The following is a 21,626-nucleotide window of genomic DNA, read 5'->3' on the forward strand; positions in this document are numbered from 1 at the left end:
CAGATAAACCTGGCTTAAAATTAATGGCTATGTGGATGAGTGCACCTTGAGAAAAACAAAGACAAAATGCCCCCCAGCCCCCACACCCTGGTACCACATCACATGGTTTTGTTCTAGGAGACATCATACCAGCTGCAGTTGCTCCAAGGCACAGAGCCTCCTCTCTGGCAGACAAGTGTGTCCCTGGTGGGCGCCACGGCATTGGCTGAAATCTGGGTAGGGTGTTAATATGTCTCTGTGTTGCATAGGTGGGCAGGTGGGTGCCAGGGTTGGAGCAATTATTGTGGAAAGAAAACAAGTAAGATTTTGGAGAAAGTCTGGACCGTTAACTCCTTTCCATTTTCTTTCCTCTCAATACTCCCAAATTATATATATATATCCTTCACCACGAGATTTTTATTTTATCTTTTTCTGTGTTTCATTCACCATGTGTTAAGCATGAATGCCTACCAACAGATGAGGAAGCATGCCAACCAATGGGCAAGAGCCACATAGCTAGTAAATGGTGGAACCAGGGTTTGAACAGGTCCATGACTCCAAGTCGAGTGCTCTTCACCCTCTACCCTCTGTAACCTCCCCCCTCCACCCCCGCTTTTGAAATGGAGGCTGGCTCCCAGATAGGCTAGGGCAGTATGATGACATCTTCAAAACTTCAACATTCAGGAACTTTACATAAGACCCCAGTGGAACCAGCCAAGTCATTCTGAGTCTCCAGGTCCACCCTACAGGACAGGATCACTGCTCTGCTCCTAGCTCCCTATGCTCTCCCTCTTTGTTGACAGTGTGGCCAAAGCACTAGGTGATGGTACCTGGGATGTCAACTCCCTCCAAACAGGCCTTGCACAGAGGTCTAGGACCAGGGCTGGTGGCTGTATTCTGATACCCAGGAATGGCTCCTTCATTATTATGCCCTCTTGCTACTATACACAATATTTTTAGAGCTGAAACCTAGGCTGGGCCTCCAGGAATAACTCTCAGATCCACATTGCCAAACTGGCCTTCCAAGGGATCCTCTGCCATGTCTTGAAAGGTGAGGAAGGCCACCTACTGAAGCTATGGTGCAGGGATCAGGAGGCTGCTACCATTCCTGCTGCCATTCTTACTGCCACATTGCTTCTTGACATCCATGAATCTGGTGACCAGACCCTGCAGAGCTGTTGCAATAGGAAAGCCATTGCCCACCCCAACTGCTCCTTACCCAAGTGTCTATGGCTTTGCTAGGCAGCAGAAAACATCAAAGCAGCAGGAAGGTGACCTCTGTCTCCTTACTGTCTCCCAGATCTCTCCAGTTCATCCAACTGGCAGAATATAATTCACGTCTAGACTAGCTGCAAGGATCTGATAAATGTGGTTTACAAATTTCTGGCCACTGCAGTACAAGAAAGAGTTTAAGACGGATGCTGAGTGCCAACCTACCCTATCTACCTTATAGGATAAGAAAAAATACTGAATGCTTATAATAAATATTCCAAAGATTTTCTAAATGGCTCTAGCTTAACATTTATTTAATGAAATTTTAAAAAGTCTGATGTCTCTGAAGATTATGGGCCTGGTCACATATGCCAGGAGTCCCCTTAATCATCCAGAGGGTGGCTTCTCTTCAGCGATATCACCATTGCAAAGTTCAGAAGGCTTCTCATCCATTAGGCGATTATATCCTAAAAAAGAATTAAGTTATAGAAATAATACATGTATTATTTCGGTCTGAAAAATATAGTAAAAATACCTTTAATCCTACATCCCTATCACAATGACCACTTCCCTCTTCCTGTGTGCATAATATTTACATCTTTGTAAATGTCATAGAGTTTTGTGTTGTTTCTTCACCCAACATTGTATCATAATCATTTCTCATCTTATTGCATAACATAACCACAATTTTTAATGGCCCCATAATAGTTCACTAATATACATGTCATCATTTACTCAGCCATTACCTTCTAGTTGAACATTTCAGTTGTTTCCAATTATTTAGTACTATAAATAGTGCTTTGAAGAGGAGCTTACGCATATGTAGACTTTCGTGGCACATTTCCAGAAGTGGAACAACTGGTTAATAATATGTACTGGTTAAAAGGTATCCATTTTTAAATGAGTATCAGTGGCTTTCGATCAATGTTTCTTAAAAATCACCTATGGTAAAAGCAGGGAAAATTTTCTCTGCCAACACTAAACAGAGCTTGCCTCTACCTGTGACATCCTTATCACTTGCCTTGGGAGCTACTCTTGGCAGCTACCAAAAATGGGGAATTGGTGCCCTCGGCCTGGAAGCCTTGATCAACAATGCTCACATCACTGTATCTCAAATCCCTGAGAGGTGCCTGGGTTGCTGTGACCTGATCCTTGGAACCAGGGTGAGGGTAGAGTGGGTGCAGCGTCTTCAGGATCTCCCCCACCCTTTCATATCTCAAGGCCCAGCTCTCCTGACCAGAAGGCTTCCCTGGATAAGGTGTCTGGTATCTCAGAAGTGTCACGTCTTAAGCCCCAGAACATGCACATTTGTGCAGATGCCATGCTTTCACAGAGACTTCCATAGACAGACAGGTCATTCCCCTACTTTCTGATTGCTCCTTCTTCCCGGAGATAGAGCAAGACAATATTGTTGACGCTGAAATAAAGCCGCCTGGGTTACACTTGAGGAAGTCAGCTTGGGATGAGTTTAAGAACCAGGAGACCAGAGTCTTAAAAGGAAGGTAGATGCAATGCTGCAAGATTTTACTCGGAACCACTTGGCACCTGACTGAGACATCAGCCTGTAAGGACCTCCCAGGCATATCAGTCCTGAGAAAAATGTGCTGAAGGTGCCTCAGAAAGGCTCCATTCTGATGACTACTCATGTCTTGATCAGTCGGGGGCAGGGTGGTTTTAAGCCTCTTTGTGAAAATAAGAAGAGGAACAAATTTAGCTCTGTGTGCTTCCAGTGAGGGGAAAAATTTTCAACCAAATGAGTGTTCTCCCCAACCAAGCAGTCTAGCACAGGACCTTGACTCTGTCTCCTCCACGGTATATGCCCTGTGCTGCACAAAAGGTGATGCACCACTGATATCGCGCAGTGTCTCCAATTCTAGAACTCCACTCCACCCCCACGTGCGCCCTCACCCACTATCCGGCTATCATAACTGCTCCATAAATGGCATTCGCAGCAACTGTCCCCTCTCCAGGCCTTAGGAATGCCAACACTTGCTGAGCAACACTGTTTGCAAAACCCTGGTCTCTGGGAAAGGATTATCCGTTGTCCCTGATCTCCCTCCACCCCTGGCCATGTCCCCGCTGTGGGCCCGGACGACCCTCTCCAGTGACCACCAGACCCCCCACTCCGCCCAGCCTGCCCCATGCGCGGCAGCAGCACCCTGGAGCTAGTACAACTCCGGGACACCCCAACGTCTCCTCTCGCCCCCGTCCGGTTGCTTGGAAATTTGCACTGGACAGTGACGTCACACAGGAAGGCGGGACCCCAGTGTCCCGCACACCAATGGTGGGGCCGCGGCGGGCCTCTTCTTTTCCAGCGATTGGTGTCTCGGGCCCCTTTGCTCCACCCCAGCCCGCCATGGCGTCAGGCGCCGCAAAACCGGGGAGGTGGTTCCCACTTTAAGAAGTGAAGTTTTTCGCCCCCTCCCCCTCCCTGCCCACCTCCTGCAGCCTCCCGCGCCCCGCGGAGCTGGCGGATGGAGCTGCGCTGCGGCGGCGTAGGGAGCCAGGCTGTGGGGCGCAGGATGGATGGGGACAGCCGAGATGGCGGCGGCGGCTGCAAGGACGCCGGGTCGGAGGACTATGAGAACCTGCCGACCAGCGCCTCTTTATCCACCCACATGACAGCCGGAGCGATGGCCGGGATCCTGGAGCACTCGGTCATGTACCCGGTAGACTCAGTGAAGGTGAGGCGCGAGGAGACTTTAGGGACGGAGCGAGCGGACAGGAGAGTGCGCGCGCGTGCGTTTGCATCCCGCGCAAGAGCAGCCTGGGGGAGCGCCCCGAAACCACCTCTCCTCCCGGCTGCGGCGGGCGTGGGGCGCGGCACCCCCGCTCTCGCCGCGAGCGCGCCGAGCCGCTCCTTCCGCCGCGCGCCTGGGCCCCGGGGGCGCCCCTAGCCCACGAGGGTGCTCCGACCGGCGCCACGCACCGCCGCTCCCACTGCCTTCCCCACCCGGGCTGCTGGGGGCGCTGCGGCGGGGGAGAAGAATTGGCGAGCGCCCCCGGTCTCGGCGGTGGCGGCGGGGTGCCCGAGGAAGGGCGATCGGTGCCGCTTTAAACAGTCTTACCACGTCTGCCCACGCGATCCGAGGGCTTTGGGGTTCCAGCTCTTCGCGGCTCCCGCTGGCGCGCCCAGTGTCCGAGCCGCGGCGAGAGGCGTCCTCCGGTCCGTGCACGGTGGCCACGGCTGCCCACCACACGTGCGCAGTTTCCGAGGGAGCTGGCGGCCGGGAAGCGCTAACCACGCTAGCGCCGGGGAACGTGGCCCCTGCTCGGCCGTGCGCGCTCCGGCCCGGGTGTGTGGCTTCGGCTCCCAGGGTCTCTGGGGAGGCGTAGGAGTGGCAGGCGTTCTCCTGGTTCTTGGCAGCTCTCTTGGGAATACCGGTTCAGCGACGCCCTACGTGATCCCCTTTTCTCAGGGTTTCTGCACCTCTTCCTCCAGAAGTTCGGGCGGCTGAGCAGCCTAGAGGCAGTGAGCCCTGCAGTGACATTTGCCTTCTCTTTTTGTTGCAGGGAGGAGGGCAGGCAAGGAGAGCATGTGCTATACAACTCTTACTGTGGGTTGTGTAATAGGCACTCGGTTTGCCTGTTACTTCCCCAGGTAGTTTTACGTGCATTTCTGCAAAGAGGCAGCGTCAGCCAGGCGGATTTTTCCTGTTAGCCTGAGAGCTGCCTTCTGTCCGCCTGTTCAGGAAGGTAATGCTGGTATTGACATCTTGCACTTCTGTAGGCATAACTCGTCGAATTCATCCAGCAACCCAGGGATTAACAGATGAAGAAACTGAGGCAAAGAGCTATGAACTGATTCACCTGCCTGGGCTCATACTCCACCTGTTTCCTCTGACTGCAGCCCAAGAGTGCTTTCTGAGATTTGGGACCTCTCTGGGTGGCAGTTATCTTGAAAGGCAGGGCCCACCGAGCTCCCCCACTGGCAGCTGTAGCTTGTTGCTGATCCTGGCCCCACTTGCAAGGAGTGAAGACCAGAATGTCTAAGTCAGGGTTTTCCCTGCCTTGGGCAGCTCTCTGGGAGCTGGCAGTCAGCGGACAGACAGTCCAGTGAGAGAAAGCATGGGCATTTGCAGTAAGGTGAGGCCCAAGCCTTTGATGATGCTGCTGGGCCTGAGGTATCACCTCTTCGGACCCTCCAGCATCCCCAGGGGGGAATTAAGGGAACGGCCCTTGCTGCCAAGGTTATGGAGGGCATGGGGGAGATTTTGCCTCGTAGGTTTTCACAGCTTCTCCAGGAAAGACCCTGGACAGATACCGGGTGGCATTTGTATAGGAAGGAATCCGTCACATGTAATACAATTTCCCATATTCGAAGCTGTTGTCTCCAGTGCCTTGGACAGAGTATGGGGAAAGTTAGGGGCAGGAAGATGTTATTCGAGCAGGCACCGGACCCACAGGGTGGCAGAGATGAACGTTCCATTGAGGAACTATGCCACATGTGAGGTTTTGCTGAGCGTGGTTCAGAGCATCACTACAGCTTATCTTTAGGATTAGATGCAATTAGTCATGCCTTTTCAACTCCCTATGTCAGTCTAAAGAGGCATTCGTCTTATATGTTTAAATTGTGTGTTCTGTGTTTAGTTTCTTCCCTGCCGCTCCTTCTGCCCCCCTAGACGTCGTATGTTTTAATCCAGATGTCACTGTGTACTTAGTATTACTTTACATAGCAGTTTTCACCTGCGGATAGGTAACAGGGCTGTCCCAGACAAGTCACTCACCTTATGGGGCTTGACTGTAAAATGAAGGCCCTGGTTACTAGTAAGGGCTTCTTCTGTCTTTAAGCATGCAGGTTTGGTTTTAAAGCACCTCGTTTTTCACCACAACTTTCTCAGACGAGGGTAGCAAGGATTCTTCTTTTCATTTTTCAGCTGAGACAAAAGGCACAGAGAGAGTGTTAAGTGGTGTGAGCCCCGATGCATGATTCCAGGGAGGCTGCAGCCAAGTGCCAAGGTCTGCCAAGATCAGCACAGTTGTCTGTGCCCAGCGTGACATATCAGGGACGCATCCATGCTTCAGTCATGGAAATGCTTCACTTGGGGAAACCTCGACTGTGTTCTTCTTAAATATTTTGGGTGATGGAGACTGTGAGTAAAGGAGTCAGGAGCCCTGGGTTGGGTTTCCAGCCCTGCCCCTAACTTGCTTCATGCCTCAGGCACTGTTCTGTGCCTTAGTGTTGTGTCTGTAAGGTGGGGGCTACGGGCCAGTTCAGTATTTCTCCCCATTCTTAACCTGTCCCCCTTTCTACTTACACAGAACACCCATTGTCCTCTTTTATGATACTTGAAATTCCAAAGAATTATTACAGTCGAAGCCATGTCAATGTAAATTGTATGCTGGAAAAATTATCTCTGATTTTATAAGTTACACATTTTGAACTTCGAATATGTGAGGTTAAGTGAGAGTATCAGGTGGGCCCGCTTTTCCCAGTTTTTCTGTCCTAGATGGTGTAGACCATGGAAGTCAGTGCTGGTCACTTTGACCACTGAGCCAGATGAGCTGCTTGCTGCTGTGGTCACAGGGGCAGAAAGCCAACCTTACTAATGCTTAAAATTATTATGTTAAATATGCTTTCCCATGAAGCCACATCCTACCCCCCCTCAGTGTCACTTTAATTACCTGTGTTTTTCAAACTGTGGGTTGTGACCCATTAATGGCATCAACATTTTAAGAAAGATCAGTCTATCTAATGGTCAGAGTACAAAATACAAGTGTGTGTGGCATATAGTAAGAAGTGTTGCTTGGTGAAATTGTTTGGGTTGTGTGTGTGTGTGTCCCCTGGATGGCTGTGTAAAATCCCCTTCTGACTCGGAGTTATGGCCAAAAAAGTATGAAGAACACTGAACCTAATGATCACTAATGTCTCTCAAGCTCCAGCAGTCTGTGATTATTAAAGGGTTATTTGGAAGGCCTTCGGCAACTTTTCTGCTCCTTCCTGTGCCTTCTTCTCTCATTTAGTCCCTGGGGGTGGACTGTGAGTGCTTATGAATCCATACAGGGCCAGGCCACCCGGACTTCTTGTCAGTTCCCAGTAACTGTATGGTCTGCATGGTACCAAGGGAAGGAGCATGGGGGCCCCGCAGCGCTTTCGCCAACCGGTAGCGATTTCCCCTTCCTTCCCAACTGGGGCTTTGCAGCAGGTTTTCCATGATTCTCTAGCTGGTGCTCCAGAGTGGCAAGTGGCGTGGTCACCTAGACCAGCACGTGGGGTGGCTGCGAGAAGCCCTGGTTGGGAGTGCTCAAGACCGTGGGGAGAATGCCAGGTGGGCGGAGGAGGAAATTCCAACCAGATTAGGCACACCATTCTAGACCACGCTGAATCCCGTGGTGGTGAAAGCGGGGGGCAAAAGGAAACAGGAAAGATTTGAAGAGAGGGAACTTCCGCTGACCCTTTCTCAGCCCTTCCCTTTGCTTCTCAGGGAAACGCTGCCTTTAACTGTGCCAGGTGAAGCCCTCCTTCCCAGCTGGGTGCCGTCCATGGAGAGGAGCCGGCAGCGAGGGGGTGAGGCTCAGCCTTCTCTTGAGGAGCTGGTGGGTGCTGAGCCAGTTGGAAAGCTCGGTTGGCCTCAGGGGTTTCTGTAGCTGGCCTTGCTGAGCTTTGAGCCGCAGTGAGCCAGGCAGGTGCCAGGACGGCTCAGCATTCCTCACCTTCTGAGTTTGCTCCTCAGGGTCCCAGCCATGCAGGCTGGCTGGTAGGCAGGGTGCTCAGCGGGAGGGTGAGGGTGGCAGCCAGAGTCCCCTCCCACCCACTGCAGTGTTTTCAAAACCAAGTACAGTTCAGTAGCTGCCATTCAGCTTCAAAAGGGCGTGAAATCCCAAATTGCTCGAGTTCTTGCAAGAAAATTATAGTCATTTTTCTGTCTCTCTTCTCCTGTCTTGTCTCCTTCAGGTTCCTCCCCTCCCTTTTTTTCTGTCTTTAAGTGGGTGATGCTTTTCTAAAAGGTGCATTTGGAAGGGGTATGGAGTCAAGAAAGGCGTACTCTGGAACTCGTGTCCTTTTCTTTGCTTCTTGCCCGCCGGTGCCGTTGCCCGGATCTGCACCTGGCAGGCCTGCCACTGGAGGAGGGGGCAGACCTGACCCAGCCCCCTCCGCCCGGAAGTGGGGGAGGGGCAGTCTGGGCCAGGGCTTGAGGGGGCGCCCCTAGGATTCTAGTGGGCAGGGAAGGTGCCCTCACCTCTTCAGTAGGGAGAGGCAGTTGGGCCTGAATGGGGGATTTACCTGACTGTGTCTTTAAAGTGCCCAGGGGTGTGCACGTGTCACAGGGGAGAGGGCATTGCTCTGTGGAGTGTGTGTGTCCCGTATCTCTTCCTGGTTTTCTTTTGGGCATGTTTTAACTACCTTTGGCCATCTCATTCACGAGAGCTTTTGTCCCATCTGCTCTTCGGAGCAATGACCGACTGTAGTCCGCTCTCCCTATTTGATGGGCGTGGGTTTTTGACCCCTTTCCAACTTCAGGAGGGCTGCCTTTCCCCAGCCCACTGGATGAACTAGCTTCTGTGTTGAATGAAGCCCTTTGGCAGTCTCTCTTAAACCCCAGAACATTCTGGCTTTCTTCATATTTCTCCTAGTACCCAACATTTCCTTCTCAGAGAATTTTCCTTTTCTTTTTTTAATCCTCAGTGAGCCCTCCCGCCTCCTCAGTGCTGGCTGCGGACGCATCTCTACAGTCCTGCTGTTTGCGGGAGCTCTTTGGAGGGCATTGTGAGCCCTGAGCCTGCCCTTCCCCTCCCGGCCTCCACCTTGAATGTTCATGGCTGGCGTTTTCCATAGAGGGGATGTATCTAATCACTTTGTCTTTCGCTCTAGACCTCCCCTCAAGCTCTTTTGAGCCACGAGTCTCACCCTCAGAGAACTATCTTGGGGAGATTCAGATCCCTAGTCTTTGACTTACTGGTTGGGGCAGAGCCACTTCGCTTTTCTGAGTTGTAATTGCTTTGTCTGTAAAATGCAGATACTAATTTTCTCGCTGGTTTCTCTCTCCTGACCTAGCTTTCCATTGCTTTCTTCTTTCTTTATTTTTCATCACACCCTGCGGAAGTGCCTTAGAACAAGCTCCCTTATATCTGCACCGAATGTTCCTTCCCGTCTCCCCGTCCTGATAGAAATCCAGCTCTTCTCCCGAGGCCTGTCCTTCCCGGAAGCCTCTCAAGTGTAAGATTCCCGTCAGCTCGACCCCAGTCACCTCTGGGGCTCCTGCCGTCTCACCGTGACTGACCGGCCTCTTAGCCTCCCCTCTTCTTGGAGGCTCCGGTCCTTCCTCTTCTCTCTCTCTCTCTCTTTCATCTGCTCACCTCCGCCTCCAGCCTGACTTACGCTGAGAGGCAGGAGGCAGAGGCAGGAGGTGGAGTGGTGAGGAGCAGGGGCCTTTGAGCCAGACCGCGTGGACTGGGTCCTGGCTCCGCTTAGTGTGACCTTGGGCAGGTCCCTCCTCCTGGCTTCTCTCTGTGCCCCATTTCCTGTCAGTGCAAAGGGGAGAGGGGCTGTGAGGCTTCAGTCCCTAGAGCACTGATGAGGGAGCCTGCTGTGCATTGAGTGCTCTCTGGGGCTCAGTGCTCACCTTCATCTCCGGCATCGTCAACAACATAGTTTTGCAGCTACTTTCCCCGTTCTCTCTGGACGTTGCCCCGTTCTCTCTGGACGTTGGTGTCTGGCTCACAGACTGCTTCCACCACGAATGAATCCCATCATCACTCTGAGAACGTCCCCTCCTGGGCGCCACCGGACTAACATCCAAATCCCCGTGTTCTTTATGCCCCTCAGGTTGATGGTCTGTGACTCCACGGGGCCTCATCCTAACCCCAACGGTTTCCGCCTCTGAGATCTTGAATCCACATGTGTCAGCCTGGCCCCACTGCCTAGGCCTCAGCCTGGCCCCGTCTTCCTCATCCACACGGGAGCCTGTGGCCCGCCACTGCAGCCATTCCAGGGACCTCTCTTTCCCTGCCTCACTGGTCTGCCCAAACCCTGGTCCTGGATGACCCAGCGCCCCGTTGGGCAGTCGAGCCCCTCTGGAGAAAAATCGCGTGTTTGTCGCCACTGGTGGTGCCCTGTGTGCGCATGCCTCTGGGGCCCTCAGCCTGTCCTTCTGGGTGTCCTGGTCAGCCTATTTCCATCCTCCTCGGCAGCTCCTCAAACTCCCATCCCTCCGCCTTCTCAGCCCCTGCGTGGCGTCTTGCTCCCTCGTTCAGAGAGAAAGCAGGACTCCGGTCAAGCTCACACCTTCCTGTCACTGCCCTTCCAACCACCATGCTGTTCCCCGCCTTCCTACTGTCATAGGGAAGAGGCTCCCTCCTTTGTCAAAGGTGAATCAGCGGGCCTGGGGCAAGGCGGTGTGTGGGAACCAGCCACGGACACCTGCATTCAGTCCTGCGTCTCCATCGGGGCACGTGAGTGACCCCTGTCAGCTCAGTGTCCTTGTCTGCAGAGCGGGGATGTTAATACCCAGCCCTCCCTTCCAGGGCCGGTGAAAGAATTGAATGAGGCATCTCCCGAAAAGCTGTTGCTGCCGAGTCTGCTGTATAAATGTGCTATAAATGGTCATGCTGGTGGCTATTTTGGTCATCTCTCTCATGAGTAACTCGGTTTCAGTATCTTTTGCCTTCCCCCGACCAGTGATTCCTTCTTTAAAGCATTTATACAGTCCAAACTTGTCCCATCTTAAATAACAAACACCGGACGTCTCACCTTGACCCCAGGGGCCCCAGGGGTCTTTCTCCTTAAAATAACAAGTGTTAGGAAAGGATCGTTGACACTTGGTCTCTGCTTCCTCACCTTGTCCGCCCCCCACCCCTCACCGGCCAGGCCTTTGGCTCTGTGCTCACCACTCTGCTGGAAACCTCCTGGAGGCTGCTATGATCTCCTTGCTTAGAAACTCAGTCATTGTTTTCCTGGCCTCTCTGATGAGGGGGCAGCTGCCTGGTCTTCCTTAGCAGTCGGCCTGCCACCCTTTCTTCTTCCCTCAGTTTCCGCCTGGGTCCCGGTCGCTCACGGTTGGCACACTGGTGTCTTTGGTCCTGTCTTTCTGGGAGCTGGGCATCTGTTGCCTCACAGACATGTCGTAGATGTGGCTGCCTCGGTGTCCAGGATGTGCAGTGTAGACATCCCTGCCTCCCCTCCAGCCTGGGCCCCCCTCCCTCAGGAACTTGGTGACCCTGTTCAGCCTTTCTCTCCCCTCTGCCCACTCTCCCCGCCATCCCCGACCCCCCCATATGTTTTTAAGATCCTTCCACTGGTACATCTGTAGTAGCTCTTGCCTTTGTTCATCTCCCTCTCACGGCTGCCACCTTGGTTTCGGAGACTCACTGTCTCCTTTGCATTGATGGCGTCCCTGACCACCCGAGTCGCAACTGAGTACACCCTCCTTCCCCTGACCCCCACTTCCCTGTCGCCTGGCCCTGCTGTTTTTCTCCACAGCCAGTGCGTTACCTTCTAACACACAGTGCCATTTACTTACGTATATTACTTATAGTCTTTGCATATTTTATTCATATTTAGACTATTATTTATGGTCTGTCTCCCCTTATTTGAATGTAAGCTCCCAGTGGGCAGGAATCTTGCTCTTTTGTTCTCTGGTATGTTCCCATGGCCAGAAACCATACCTGGCACATAGTAGGTGCTCAGTTAAGGATTTGTTGAATGAATTCCTGTAAATCATTCATAGCTGGTCCTGTTCGCGCTCACTGCTGAGCCCTGCAGCTTCCGTGCAGGCTGCAGCTTTGTCTTCTTAAATAGGGAAGAGTCGCAGTCCCCACCTTTCAGGTGTAGTTACTACATCTAGAAAGAAAATGCAGCCAGGTTTGCAGTGAACTCTGTTTAAGCCATGAACGTAATTTAAAAAGTATAATGCTCTCTGCAGGTGCCAGGTCATGGTTTTATCAAACTGGGAACCTGTTAAAAGATAAGGTTAGCTGATTGGAATGGAAAATCCAGCCTGTTCTGCACATGAGCAGAGCCGATGCCAGGGGCTGAGAACCAGCCCCATTTTCTGCGTGTCATATCAGGTGGTCTCTCTGCCTCATATGCCCCTAGCTATCCCCGTTGCCTGCAGAATAAAGCCTGAACCTTGAGCAGTGTGCAGAGACCCAGACCAACTCCCCTCTGACTTGTCCACCAGAGTGAGTATTTAAAGGTATTCTGTGAATAGTGGTTGAATGAACGTAGGCACAGTTGTTTTAAAGAGATGTGGTGGTGGGCGCCTGGGTGGCTCATTTGGTTGGGTGGTCTGACTCTTGTTTTCGGCTTGGGTGATGACCTCAGGGTTGTGGGATCAAGCTGCCCGTCAGGCTCCACACTCAGCAGGGATTCTGCTTGAGTTTCTCTCCCTCTGTCCCCACCGCACCCCCCTCGTGTGCACCCCCCTTTCTAAAATAAATAAATAAATCTCTCCAAAAAAAAAAAAAGAAGAGATGTGGGGAAAAAAGTTCTTTGAAACATGCTATTAAACAAATGCTAGTTTTAATTTTTTTGGTGTGTGTTGTTTTTGAATCCATGTGTACCTTGCCCATAGAAAGACTTTCTCAGCCCTTTTGTTTGTCCTTTTATTTTTAAATTTTTTTTATTTTTTTTTTAAAGATTTTATTTATTTGACAGAGAGAGACACAGCCAGAGAGGGAACACAAGCAGGGGGAGTGGGGGAGGGAGAAGCAGGCTTCCCGCTGAGCAGGGAGCCTGATGCAGGGCTCGATCCCAGGACCCCAGGATCATGACCTGAGCCGAAGGCAGACGCTTAACGACTGAGCCACCCAGGCGCCCCATTGTTTGTCCTTTTTTTGCAGTAGAATTCGCAAGCCACAATTCTATCCCGATGAGGCTGTTAATTCATCTGGCCACCCACTTCATTCCACGCTTACTGCGCGCCTTCCCTGCCAGTCTCTGTGCTAGACACCGGGCAGCAAAAATAAGTCCTGGCCCCTGTTCCCAGAGCACTGCTCCCTATAATTAGATCCTGAGCTAAGGTGGCAGGACTGGCTCCCTTGGAATGGCCCAACTTGGTATTTACTTTCAAAGGGGCACAAGGTCTGGGGTGTCCGGACTCTGGAGTGCTCAAGCTGCCATCTTGCAGGTCCGGAGGCCGCCCAGGGAGCATCATTCTGGGCTTCTTTGCTGTGCAGTCTTGAGTTGGCTCCTTCCCTGGTAGGAGACAGTGGCCCTCAGTTGTCCTCCCCACCCCCCGCCCCCCGATTCTCTTCCTCACCCCTGAGGTTGTTAGTCATTCTGGAAGCTGAACTTGGCTCCCAGAAGGTGCCTCTGAAAACGTCCTCCACCCTACCAGTAACCCCAGACAGTTGGGAAGGGCCGTTGTCTGGTCACTAAGAGGTGTTACGTTTTCACATTCATGCTTTCTCTCTGAAGAGAAAACAAAACATGTTGAAATAGAAATCCCAGCAGCAGCTTGGCTGAAGCAAGAGTTGCATAACAGCTTTAAGAAACATCTGGCCATTGTTGGGTCAAGTGGGGGGCTGCAGCTTCGTGTTGCTGAGAGGACTTCCTTTGGGGCCTCTGGATCTCGCATCCAGCGAGAGACCCAGAAAGCAGTGGCACCCTGAGGTCTGGCTGGCAGAAGCCCCTGCCCGGTTGCTCCTTGTGGTGACAACTTTGGTTCCCTGGCACGGCCATAAGGCTCCATTTGAGATGCTCCTGGGGGCAGGGGCTGGTGAGGGCCGTGTGTGCTGGCGTGGAAGCCTCTAGAAAGGGCACTGCCCCGGGGCCATGGACCAGTTTTGAAACCTTGGCCAAGTTACTTCTCTAGGCGAAGCTGGTGTCTCCTTGTCTCACAGACTAATGCTAATCTTCTAGACTAACAGCATCTGCTCACCCACTTGACGGGGCTGTTGAGAAGCTCAGGCAGGATCGTGTTTGTGGGCAGCTTTTGTAAACCCGGACTTGCCCAGATAATGCCAGATCGTATCAGAGGCAATATGCTTAATGATTAAGAGAGGAGAGCGGTTCAGGTTCACAGCACAGGGTCTGGGGCCAGAGTGCCCGGGAACGGTGCCTAGACAAGCTGCTGACATACTCTCTGTGCCTCATTTTCCTCATCTGTAGAACAGGGATAATCACAGTACCCACCTCAGAGTGTTGCTATGACAATTAATTACAGTACACCTCGAGTGTTAAGAATAGCGTCAGGTACCTGGTAAGCATTTGGTTAGTTTTAGCTCTTCTATCATTTCTAAAAGTGTTATTACTTGAACGCCTGTTTATGCTTGTATGTTGCTTTTGCACTTTATATTGCACTATTTTTGTGCTGTTCTCACCTGCATTCTGTCATTGGATTCTCTTAGCTCTCCTTTGAAGGTGGGAAGAGGCATGTGCTGTTTCTCATTTCACAGATGAGAAAACCGAACTTCAGAAAAATAAGATGCCCTGGAAGTTGGGCATTTTCTGTTACTCCAGAGCTCAAGGGGGACAGTGAGGAAGGAAGCAGGTGGGAGCAAGCAAGTGAGGTGCCGGGGAGTAGACTCACATGTTAATGGCAGCAGAGCCCCTGAGCTGGGTTCTGAGACGAGATGATGCGGCCCCAGCTGCGTTTTTGGGAGGGAGGAACTGGAGTTAAGTGAGCACCAGCAGCGACTCAGAGTCCAACATGGAACGCAGGGAAGAGGAGCAAAGATCACCCCGTCTTCCCTCCCTGTCCCGTCTGCTCACTGCCTCTAGGAAGAAAATAGAGCCAGGCTTGCAGCAGACAAACCTTCCTACTGTTTAAAAAGTATAAAGCTCTCTGCAGGTGCCAGGTCATGGTATTTATTATCAAATGGGGATCCTGTGAAAGGGGTAAGGTTAGCTCATCGGAATGGAAAATCCAGGCTCTATTTCCAGCCGCTGTGGGATTCGCTGCATGGCCTCGGGTGCTTCACCTCTCTCCTTACACAGTGTCTCCCATCTGTTGAGTGAAGACCAGGGTGGCCCCTCTGCTCCCGCCTCGTTCGCTGGGTTATACTCAGAGCCTGCTCAGAAACACATTCAAAACTGATCCCGTAGGGCTGGTGTTGAGAGGAGCTGCGTGTGGCTCCTGAGATGAAGAACCGTGAACGACAGGGCCTTGTGCCAGGGCCTTGTGTGGGGAGGACAAGCAGTTAGGGCCCCGTTCATCTCTGGGGGCCAGCATTTGGTAGGCTCACTTTTACTTTTTAAGTGAGCCTGCCCCTCCAGTGCCAGGCCGATGAGGCTAGGGATTCTCCCACTGTGGTCCCTCCTGTCTCTGTTTGCCTTGTTTTTTCACAACTGCTGTCATAGAAAAGTAAGAGGGGAAAGAGGCAGGACACAGATGCCTTTGTCTTGAGGTCCTCCCGTCCTTGTTTCCGCATGCTGCCCGCTGTGAGGGTTTTGCTGGCCCCTTGCTTGCCCCGGGCCTGGCAGTAGGTGCGGAAGGTGGTGGGTGGACCCGGGCAGCCCGCAGGAAGCTTGCCAGCCAGGCCTGCTCAGGACAGGAACATGCCGGGCGCTGCCTCTGACTTGTAGTGCCCCACTCCCCCCGTTCCCGGAATAGGGGATGTCCCAAGGACGTCCCGGGGCTGTCATGAGCCTGGATTAAAGGAGCAGGGTGGTTAGCTGATGAGCAGCTCTATAAAGAAGTCAGACCAGAGCAGGGAAGCCTTTCCAAAGGAAAGATGGTGGTGGTATATGTATACGTGTGTGTGACGGTGGAAGGGGCAGACCCAGGGCGTGTCTTAAGTGAGGAACCAAGTCAGTCTCTTCTCTTAGTCACTGTCTCCGTGCCTTATTTGCTAAATGTGGCCTTGTGTTAGCCTGATTCAGAGAACCGTGGAAGAGTTGAAAGGCCTTCGCAACAGTGCAGCTTCATCCGCTGGACTTCACTGAATGAAAGTAAGGAGCGAGGACATACGGAGAGTAACTGCATGTGCTGGGCACCAGGGAGCCGAGGGCTTGACACCTCGGAGGTCTCTCCCCGCAGAAGCCCCCATCTGGCAGGGAGGACACATAGATTGATGAATCCTTCCTGTAGTGGGTGTTGAGCCTGTCCTCAGGGACCCTGCCCCTCATCTGGAGGGGTCAGGAAAGGGCCCCTCCAGGAATTCTCTCAGTATATCTAGACCAAAGGGGTTGCAGATGTTAGAACAAAGCTGTGCCATTCTCTCTGTCCCCTAGGCTGTCACATCCTGTGCCCAAGGTGCTCACCATAATCAGGACACCTACACCCCTCTGACACTCTGCTTTTGGGGTTCTGCTCGGAGCCTTCTGACTGCAGAATCCATGGAGACAGTTTTCGTGGTTCGAGGTCACCACACCGGGGCCTCCATGTGAGACCTGCCCCCTGTTCTGGAATTTTCTCGCCCCCTCCCCCTTCTCTGCAGTTTCTTCTTTTTCTCCCTCATGTTCTGGGGTTTTAATTCCCTGTCCGGCTCCCAAGTGATGGCCAGGTGGCTTTCCCTCCCTGAGTGGGACCTTTTACCGCAGTGCTAAAGACCAGAGGAAAGCGGGAACAAGGAGGGAGGGATGAAAGCTGTCATACCGAAGGCATTTCTGCTCACAACTGGCTCATAATTAATGGGTGGCATTGGTGGCAAATACCGGCTTCAGGAGCAGCCAGATAAGTGGCTGAAAATTAAATACCGTCACGTGACTTGTGGAGGGTCAGGGTTTGCCTGAGTGACCTTTACTAGCACAGGCCATGGCTTGTAGGGTTATGAGGGAGAGACCTGACAAACAATGTAGGTGACCAGTGTGCTTTCCCGAGGACAGAGACTGATCTGGAGCCCCGTAGCACCTGGACCTCTTCCTGACACTCCGATTCGAAGGTCATTCCTTTTCGCTTTTTAAAGGCCACTGTGGAGCTGGACATTTTTCCCCGTCCTCTCTTCCCTTTTAGCCTATCTGGCTCCAGTGGAGCCTCCTACAAAATGCAGAGAGTACAGTTCCCGGGGCTTGTCCCATCTGCCTGTCGCAGTTTTGATAAAGAGCCTGAAACTGGACTCTTGAGGAATGTTCCCCCTCGTGTCTGCATTAGTCCAGGGTTTAGACAGAAGTTCTTAGAACTCGCAGCTTTTGGAGACCAAGTCCTGTTTCTCTAAAAGGCCAGTCCGGTGACATGGGCAAGAATTGGGTGACTCCAAGGCCAGCCCTTTCTCTCTGTGTCTGCGGATTCCCCTGGCACAGGAGGTCTTTGTTACCAAATCTGTTGGCTGAGTGTTTTGAAGGAGGACGTGTGTGGGCCTTTTCAGTGTCCTTAGACAATGCTGAGCTGTTAACCCAGAAGAAATGGTCAGGGGAGAAGCCAAGATTTGAGCTGGTTGAAGTTCTGCCATAGAAAGTGTCCTATCAGGACAAGGAGCTATCAGTGAAATGGCTAAAATCCTTCATAGTATGTGACACTTGGGAACTCGCTTTTAATGTGATTGATTGTATTTCATTTCTTTTCCCCCTTGAATCTTGGCTTCTCATATAACAAACTGAATTAACATACACGTATTTACACCATCCAGGAAGGATGGCGCGGTAAGTGAGCTTTCTTCGCAAATTACTGCATATTTATTGTTCACAACTAGAGCTTTAAGAATGTCCGCTTCAGAAGAGGCTTTTCATCACAAAAGCAATGTAATAGCAATAAGGAATCTATTGACAAGTTGGCAGGACGCGCAGCGCCTTCTGTGCTTCCAAAAGAATCTTTCGAGTTTCGGGAGGAGGTAGAGAAGCGGTTGGCACTGCCGTCTGTCATGATCAAGGGGTGCACGCTGGGACAGGTTCAGGTGGAAGCACGTTCCGTTTCTCCCTGGACTCGGCACTGTTCCCCCACGGGCTTCTGACGCCGGCAGCGGGTGCTCTCCCTGACCTTGGGTAAGAAGTCTCATTTTCAACTTCCCCCGAGTGTCTCTTTCAAGGGTCCTTTGTATTTTCTGATAATCCAGGCACAAGACAGTTTCTGAAATTCTCTTTCCGACCCTAAGAACCGAAAGTCACTACAAAGCTGGACTTTTACCAGAAACTGCTTTAAATTGGAAACAGATTTCTGATCTCTGAGCAGCCAGTTTAAGGGACAGGGAGAACCTTTGTCAACCCAGAACTTGAGCACAAAGGGCAGGGAACAAACTAAGGAAAAGTGAGGCAAAAGCGGATTCTTTCTGTACATCAGCATTCGCCTTTTATTTTATATTTTTTAGCAGTTGGCTTTTTAGAGTGAATTGTAATTAGCTTAAGATGACCAGAGGACCACCAACCGAGTGACTCTGAGAAAAGCACTTCACTGCTGCGAGTCTCAGTTTCTTCATCTGTAAAATGGCAAGATTGAACCCAAACTAAATGATCTCTTAGGAAGTTTGCAGTTCTAAAATTTCCACCCTTTATTTCCATGGGGCATTATAACTTTGGGACATCCTCTTCTGACTTTGAATGTATAGACTTGGAGACACTTCTCTTTAGAGGAGGACGCTGGAAGACCCCTTCCCCGGAATTTCTACCAGGGGGCTAAGGAGCAGGGAGAGGAACCAGGTGCCAATATACCATTTGGGGTCCCTGCATCCTAGTGCTAGTCCTTACTAGACTACTAGAAATTATAGTCTGTTTAATTTCCTTGAAACTTCCAACTACAATGCTTAAAGACTGAAAACCATTCATTCAGGCAACTCCAGAAATGCTGAATGGCCACAGCCCCACCCTGGAATCAAGGGGAGCCATGTAGCAGATGCTTCTGGAAGGCCCTGTTTATAACTCTGACTCCGTCCTGCCGGGGACCTTTTACAAGTTCACTACCAGGAAGCTGAGTCATTGAGGGGTCAGCTGGCATGGCCAAGGTCAGGCAGCGTTGCCAGCAGCACAGATGGGTTAGCCCAGACGACCCGAGCATTTGGGGGAGCGCTTTTGGGAGTGACAGAGTGGGGTGGGCTCCTCACTTGGGAGGCTCTCGGCGGTGTCCCCTCATGGTGACGGGAGCACCACTTCTCCCCATGGTTTGTGCTCCCGTTTAGATTTCACAGTGAGAAACGTTCTCCTGTGTCCTTTACCTCCTTTCTTCCCCACCCCCCCTTCCTCCTTCTCTCTTCCCACATCCAAGGCCGGAGGTCAGAGCCAGACAGACTGAAGGGTGAAATGATCCTCACCGCTGCCGTGGTTTTCAGGGCTTACTGTGGGCTCAGTTCCCGGTGCTGCCAGGGACACCAGCCTTCTCGGGGCCTCTGGCCCCCTCCCACCTGCCACTGCCCGTGCCCCAGGTAGCCCCTGTGCGCTGAGCTCCACTTGCCCGACTCCCCAGGCTTCAGAGGCCCTTCCGGGACCCCTCCCCACATGTACAGGAGGCTCCCTGCCTTTGCTCTCCTTGCATTGTCCCCTTTACTCTGCTTCAGGACCCTTAGACTTTGTCATTTTTTTTTTTTTTATGTGCATGGTTTTTGGTTTACTATCGTTGTCCTTACTAAGACAACAGACCCCTTGAAGGCAAGGACTCAGCCCCAGCACCCCTGTGGGCACACTGATGATGTTTGTGCAGTGGGGAAAAAAAACCCGTAGTTTGACCACACCAGGCTCCCGCTCTGCCTTCTGGAAACCCTTCTCGTCAGACGGCTTCAGTTTAAATCCTTTAAAGCCCTGGTTTCCAGGACGAGGGTTTTAGTCAGCATGAAAGCTCAACCATGATTGCAGGTCCCTGCCATTGCTTTCGGCATCCAGGAAAACGTAAACATGACTCCCCCAAAAGCTTATGAAACAATTTGTCCATGCAGACATTTGTACGTGTAAGTGGATTCCGGAGGCTGGGAGGGGAATCTTCGGGATGTTTCCTTTGGTCTCTTTCCTCTGAGAGAGACCCGGAGAACATCAAGCGTGGTGTTTCTGGTATTTGGGGTTTCTTTCTCTGTCACTGGCTGGTGTGCAAGGTGTGTGAAGAAAGCAGGAGAACGTCCTCCCCAGCTGTGACCTGACCCCACCCACACATAAATCAGCCAGCATTATGGAGATAATTGGACCTTAGCATTTGTGGGGAATCTGGCTTCAGTAACATCTGGGAAATTTACCCTGAACCCCTGCTTAGACCTCTAGCATACACTGAACTCTGGAGCCCAGCTCTGATGGGGCTACTTCCCTGTGTGGGAGGCCCCAGAAAGGCGCGTCGTGCATGTGGGACTCGGCTAGTGTGTAACCCTTTGGGCGAGCAAGCAGCAAGGAGACAGCTGTTTGGCAAGGGGCGCGCGTGCGGGGTTTCAAGGGCCTACTTTGTGTATGCCCGTGGGTGACATTTTGTGTCCCTCTGCGTCCTTGACCGTCGGTTATTGAGTGTGTCCGTTTTATAAAGACAGTGCCAGGGCACTGAGATCGCAAATGCGTGAGGCCGTCCCCAGACTTTATTGGAAGACAGGCATGCAGACGCGTCACCTGATAATAATTATAAGTAGAGAAATGAGCAGGAGAAGGCTGGCGACAGGGCTGCTTTGAAAAGTCTTTTCCTCCTGTGGATAACAGGCTAATAGTGGGGCATGCTTTAGAAGGCAGGGCCTCCGTGAAGGGTGTGGAAGCTGGTGTTGCAGAAGCTGACAGGACCACGCTTGACTTGAGAAGCGCGCGCAGGGCTTAGGAGGCGCCTGGCTCCCTGGGCCTGTCTGGGACGGATTCCAGGAGGGCCGTCGCCTCCGCTCCGTGGCTCTGACGGCCTGTCACCCGTGTCGGCACCCAGTCTGTCGCATACAAACACGTGGCTGGCTTTTGACAGCTCCCTCCATGCCTGAGCAGTTGGGGTACTGATCCCTGGGATGATATCTTTTGAGGTGGCCCAGGCCAGAGTGCCCTGGACAGGGAAGCGCTGTCTCATTGAGGCTGGGGGCCAGCCTACCGGAAAGGACGGAGAGTCAAACTCTGCATCTTAGCCATTTCTGCCTCCCGGGGAAGCTTTGCCTTCTTTCTGAGAGCCCCTGGGCTGATCTTCCAGGTGCTTCCTTCCAAGGCAGGCTCTGGAGCCAGGAATACTGTTGTGTCTGGGGGATCGCGCTGTGCATTCGAGACCCCTGGTTGCCTTCACCAAAAACGAACAAATAAATAAAAAAAAGACTGCTATCTCAGGTGTTAGAGGAAGTCTAGGGAATTATTTGATTGTGCCAGGATTTCAGATGTGGAATGAGCTATGGATTAGATTTAGGATTTTAAAAAGATTGCGGTAAAATACATATAAAATTTACCATCGTGACATTTTTTTCTTTTTTCTCATTTTCATGAAGTTTTTAATTTTAATTCCAATATAGTTAACATACAGTGTTATATCAGTTTCAGGTGTACAGGACCATCTTAACATTTTTTAAAGAGATTTTATTTATTTATTTTGGGAGAGAGGAGAGAGAGAGAGAGGGAGAAGCAGGCTCTTCGCTGAGCAGGGAGCCCGATGCGGGACTCGATCCCCGGACCCTGAGCTCATGACCTGAGCCAAAGGCAGACACTGAACCGACTGAGCCACCCAGGCGCCCCCCCCTCTTAACATTTTTAAGTGTGTAGT

General features: G+C 51.9%; 1 protein-coding gene across 1 annotated transcript in view; it reads left to right on the forward strand.

Moving 5' to 3' along the window:
• The first annotated feature begins 3,638 nt into the window (after positions 1-3,638).
• SLC25A37 (solute carrier family 25 member 37) overlaps positions 3,639-21,626 on the forward strand; it is a 37,730-nt gene continuing 19,742 nt past the window's right edge. Inside the window, exon 1 of the mRNA XM_021698844.2 lies at positions 3,639-3,875. Coding sequence (XP_021554519.1) covers positions 3,666-3,875 — 210 coding nt within the window. The 5' untranslated portion in view covers positions 3,639-3,665. The remainder of the gene's footprint in view (positions 3,876-21,626) is intronic.

Source organism: Neomonachus schauinslandi, chromosome 2, assembly GCF_002201575.2.
Source record: "Neomonachus schauinslandi chromosome 2, ASM220157v2, whole genome shotgun sequence".
NCBI classification, from domain to species: Eukaryota; Metazoa; Chordata; class Mammalia; order Carnivora; family Phocidae; genus Neomonachus; species Neomonachus schauinslandi.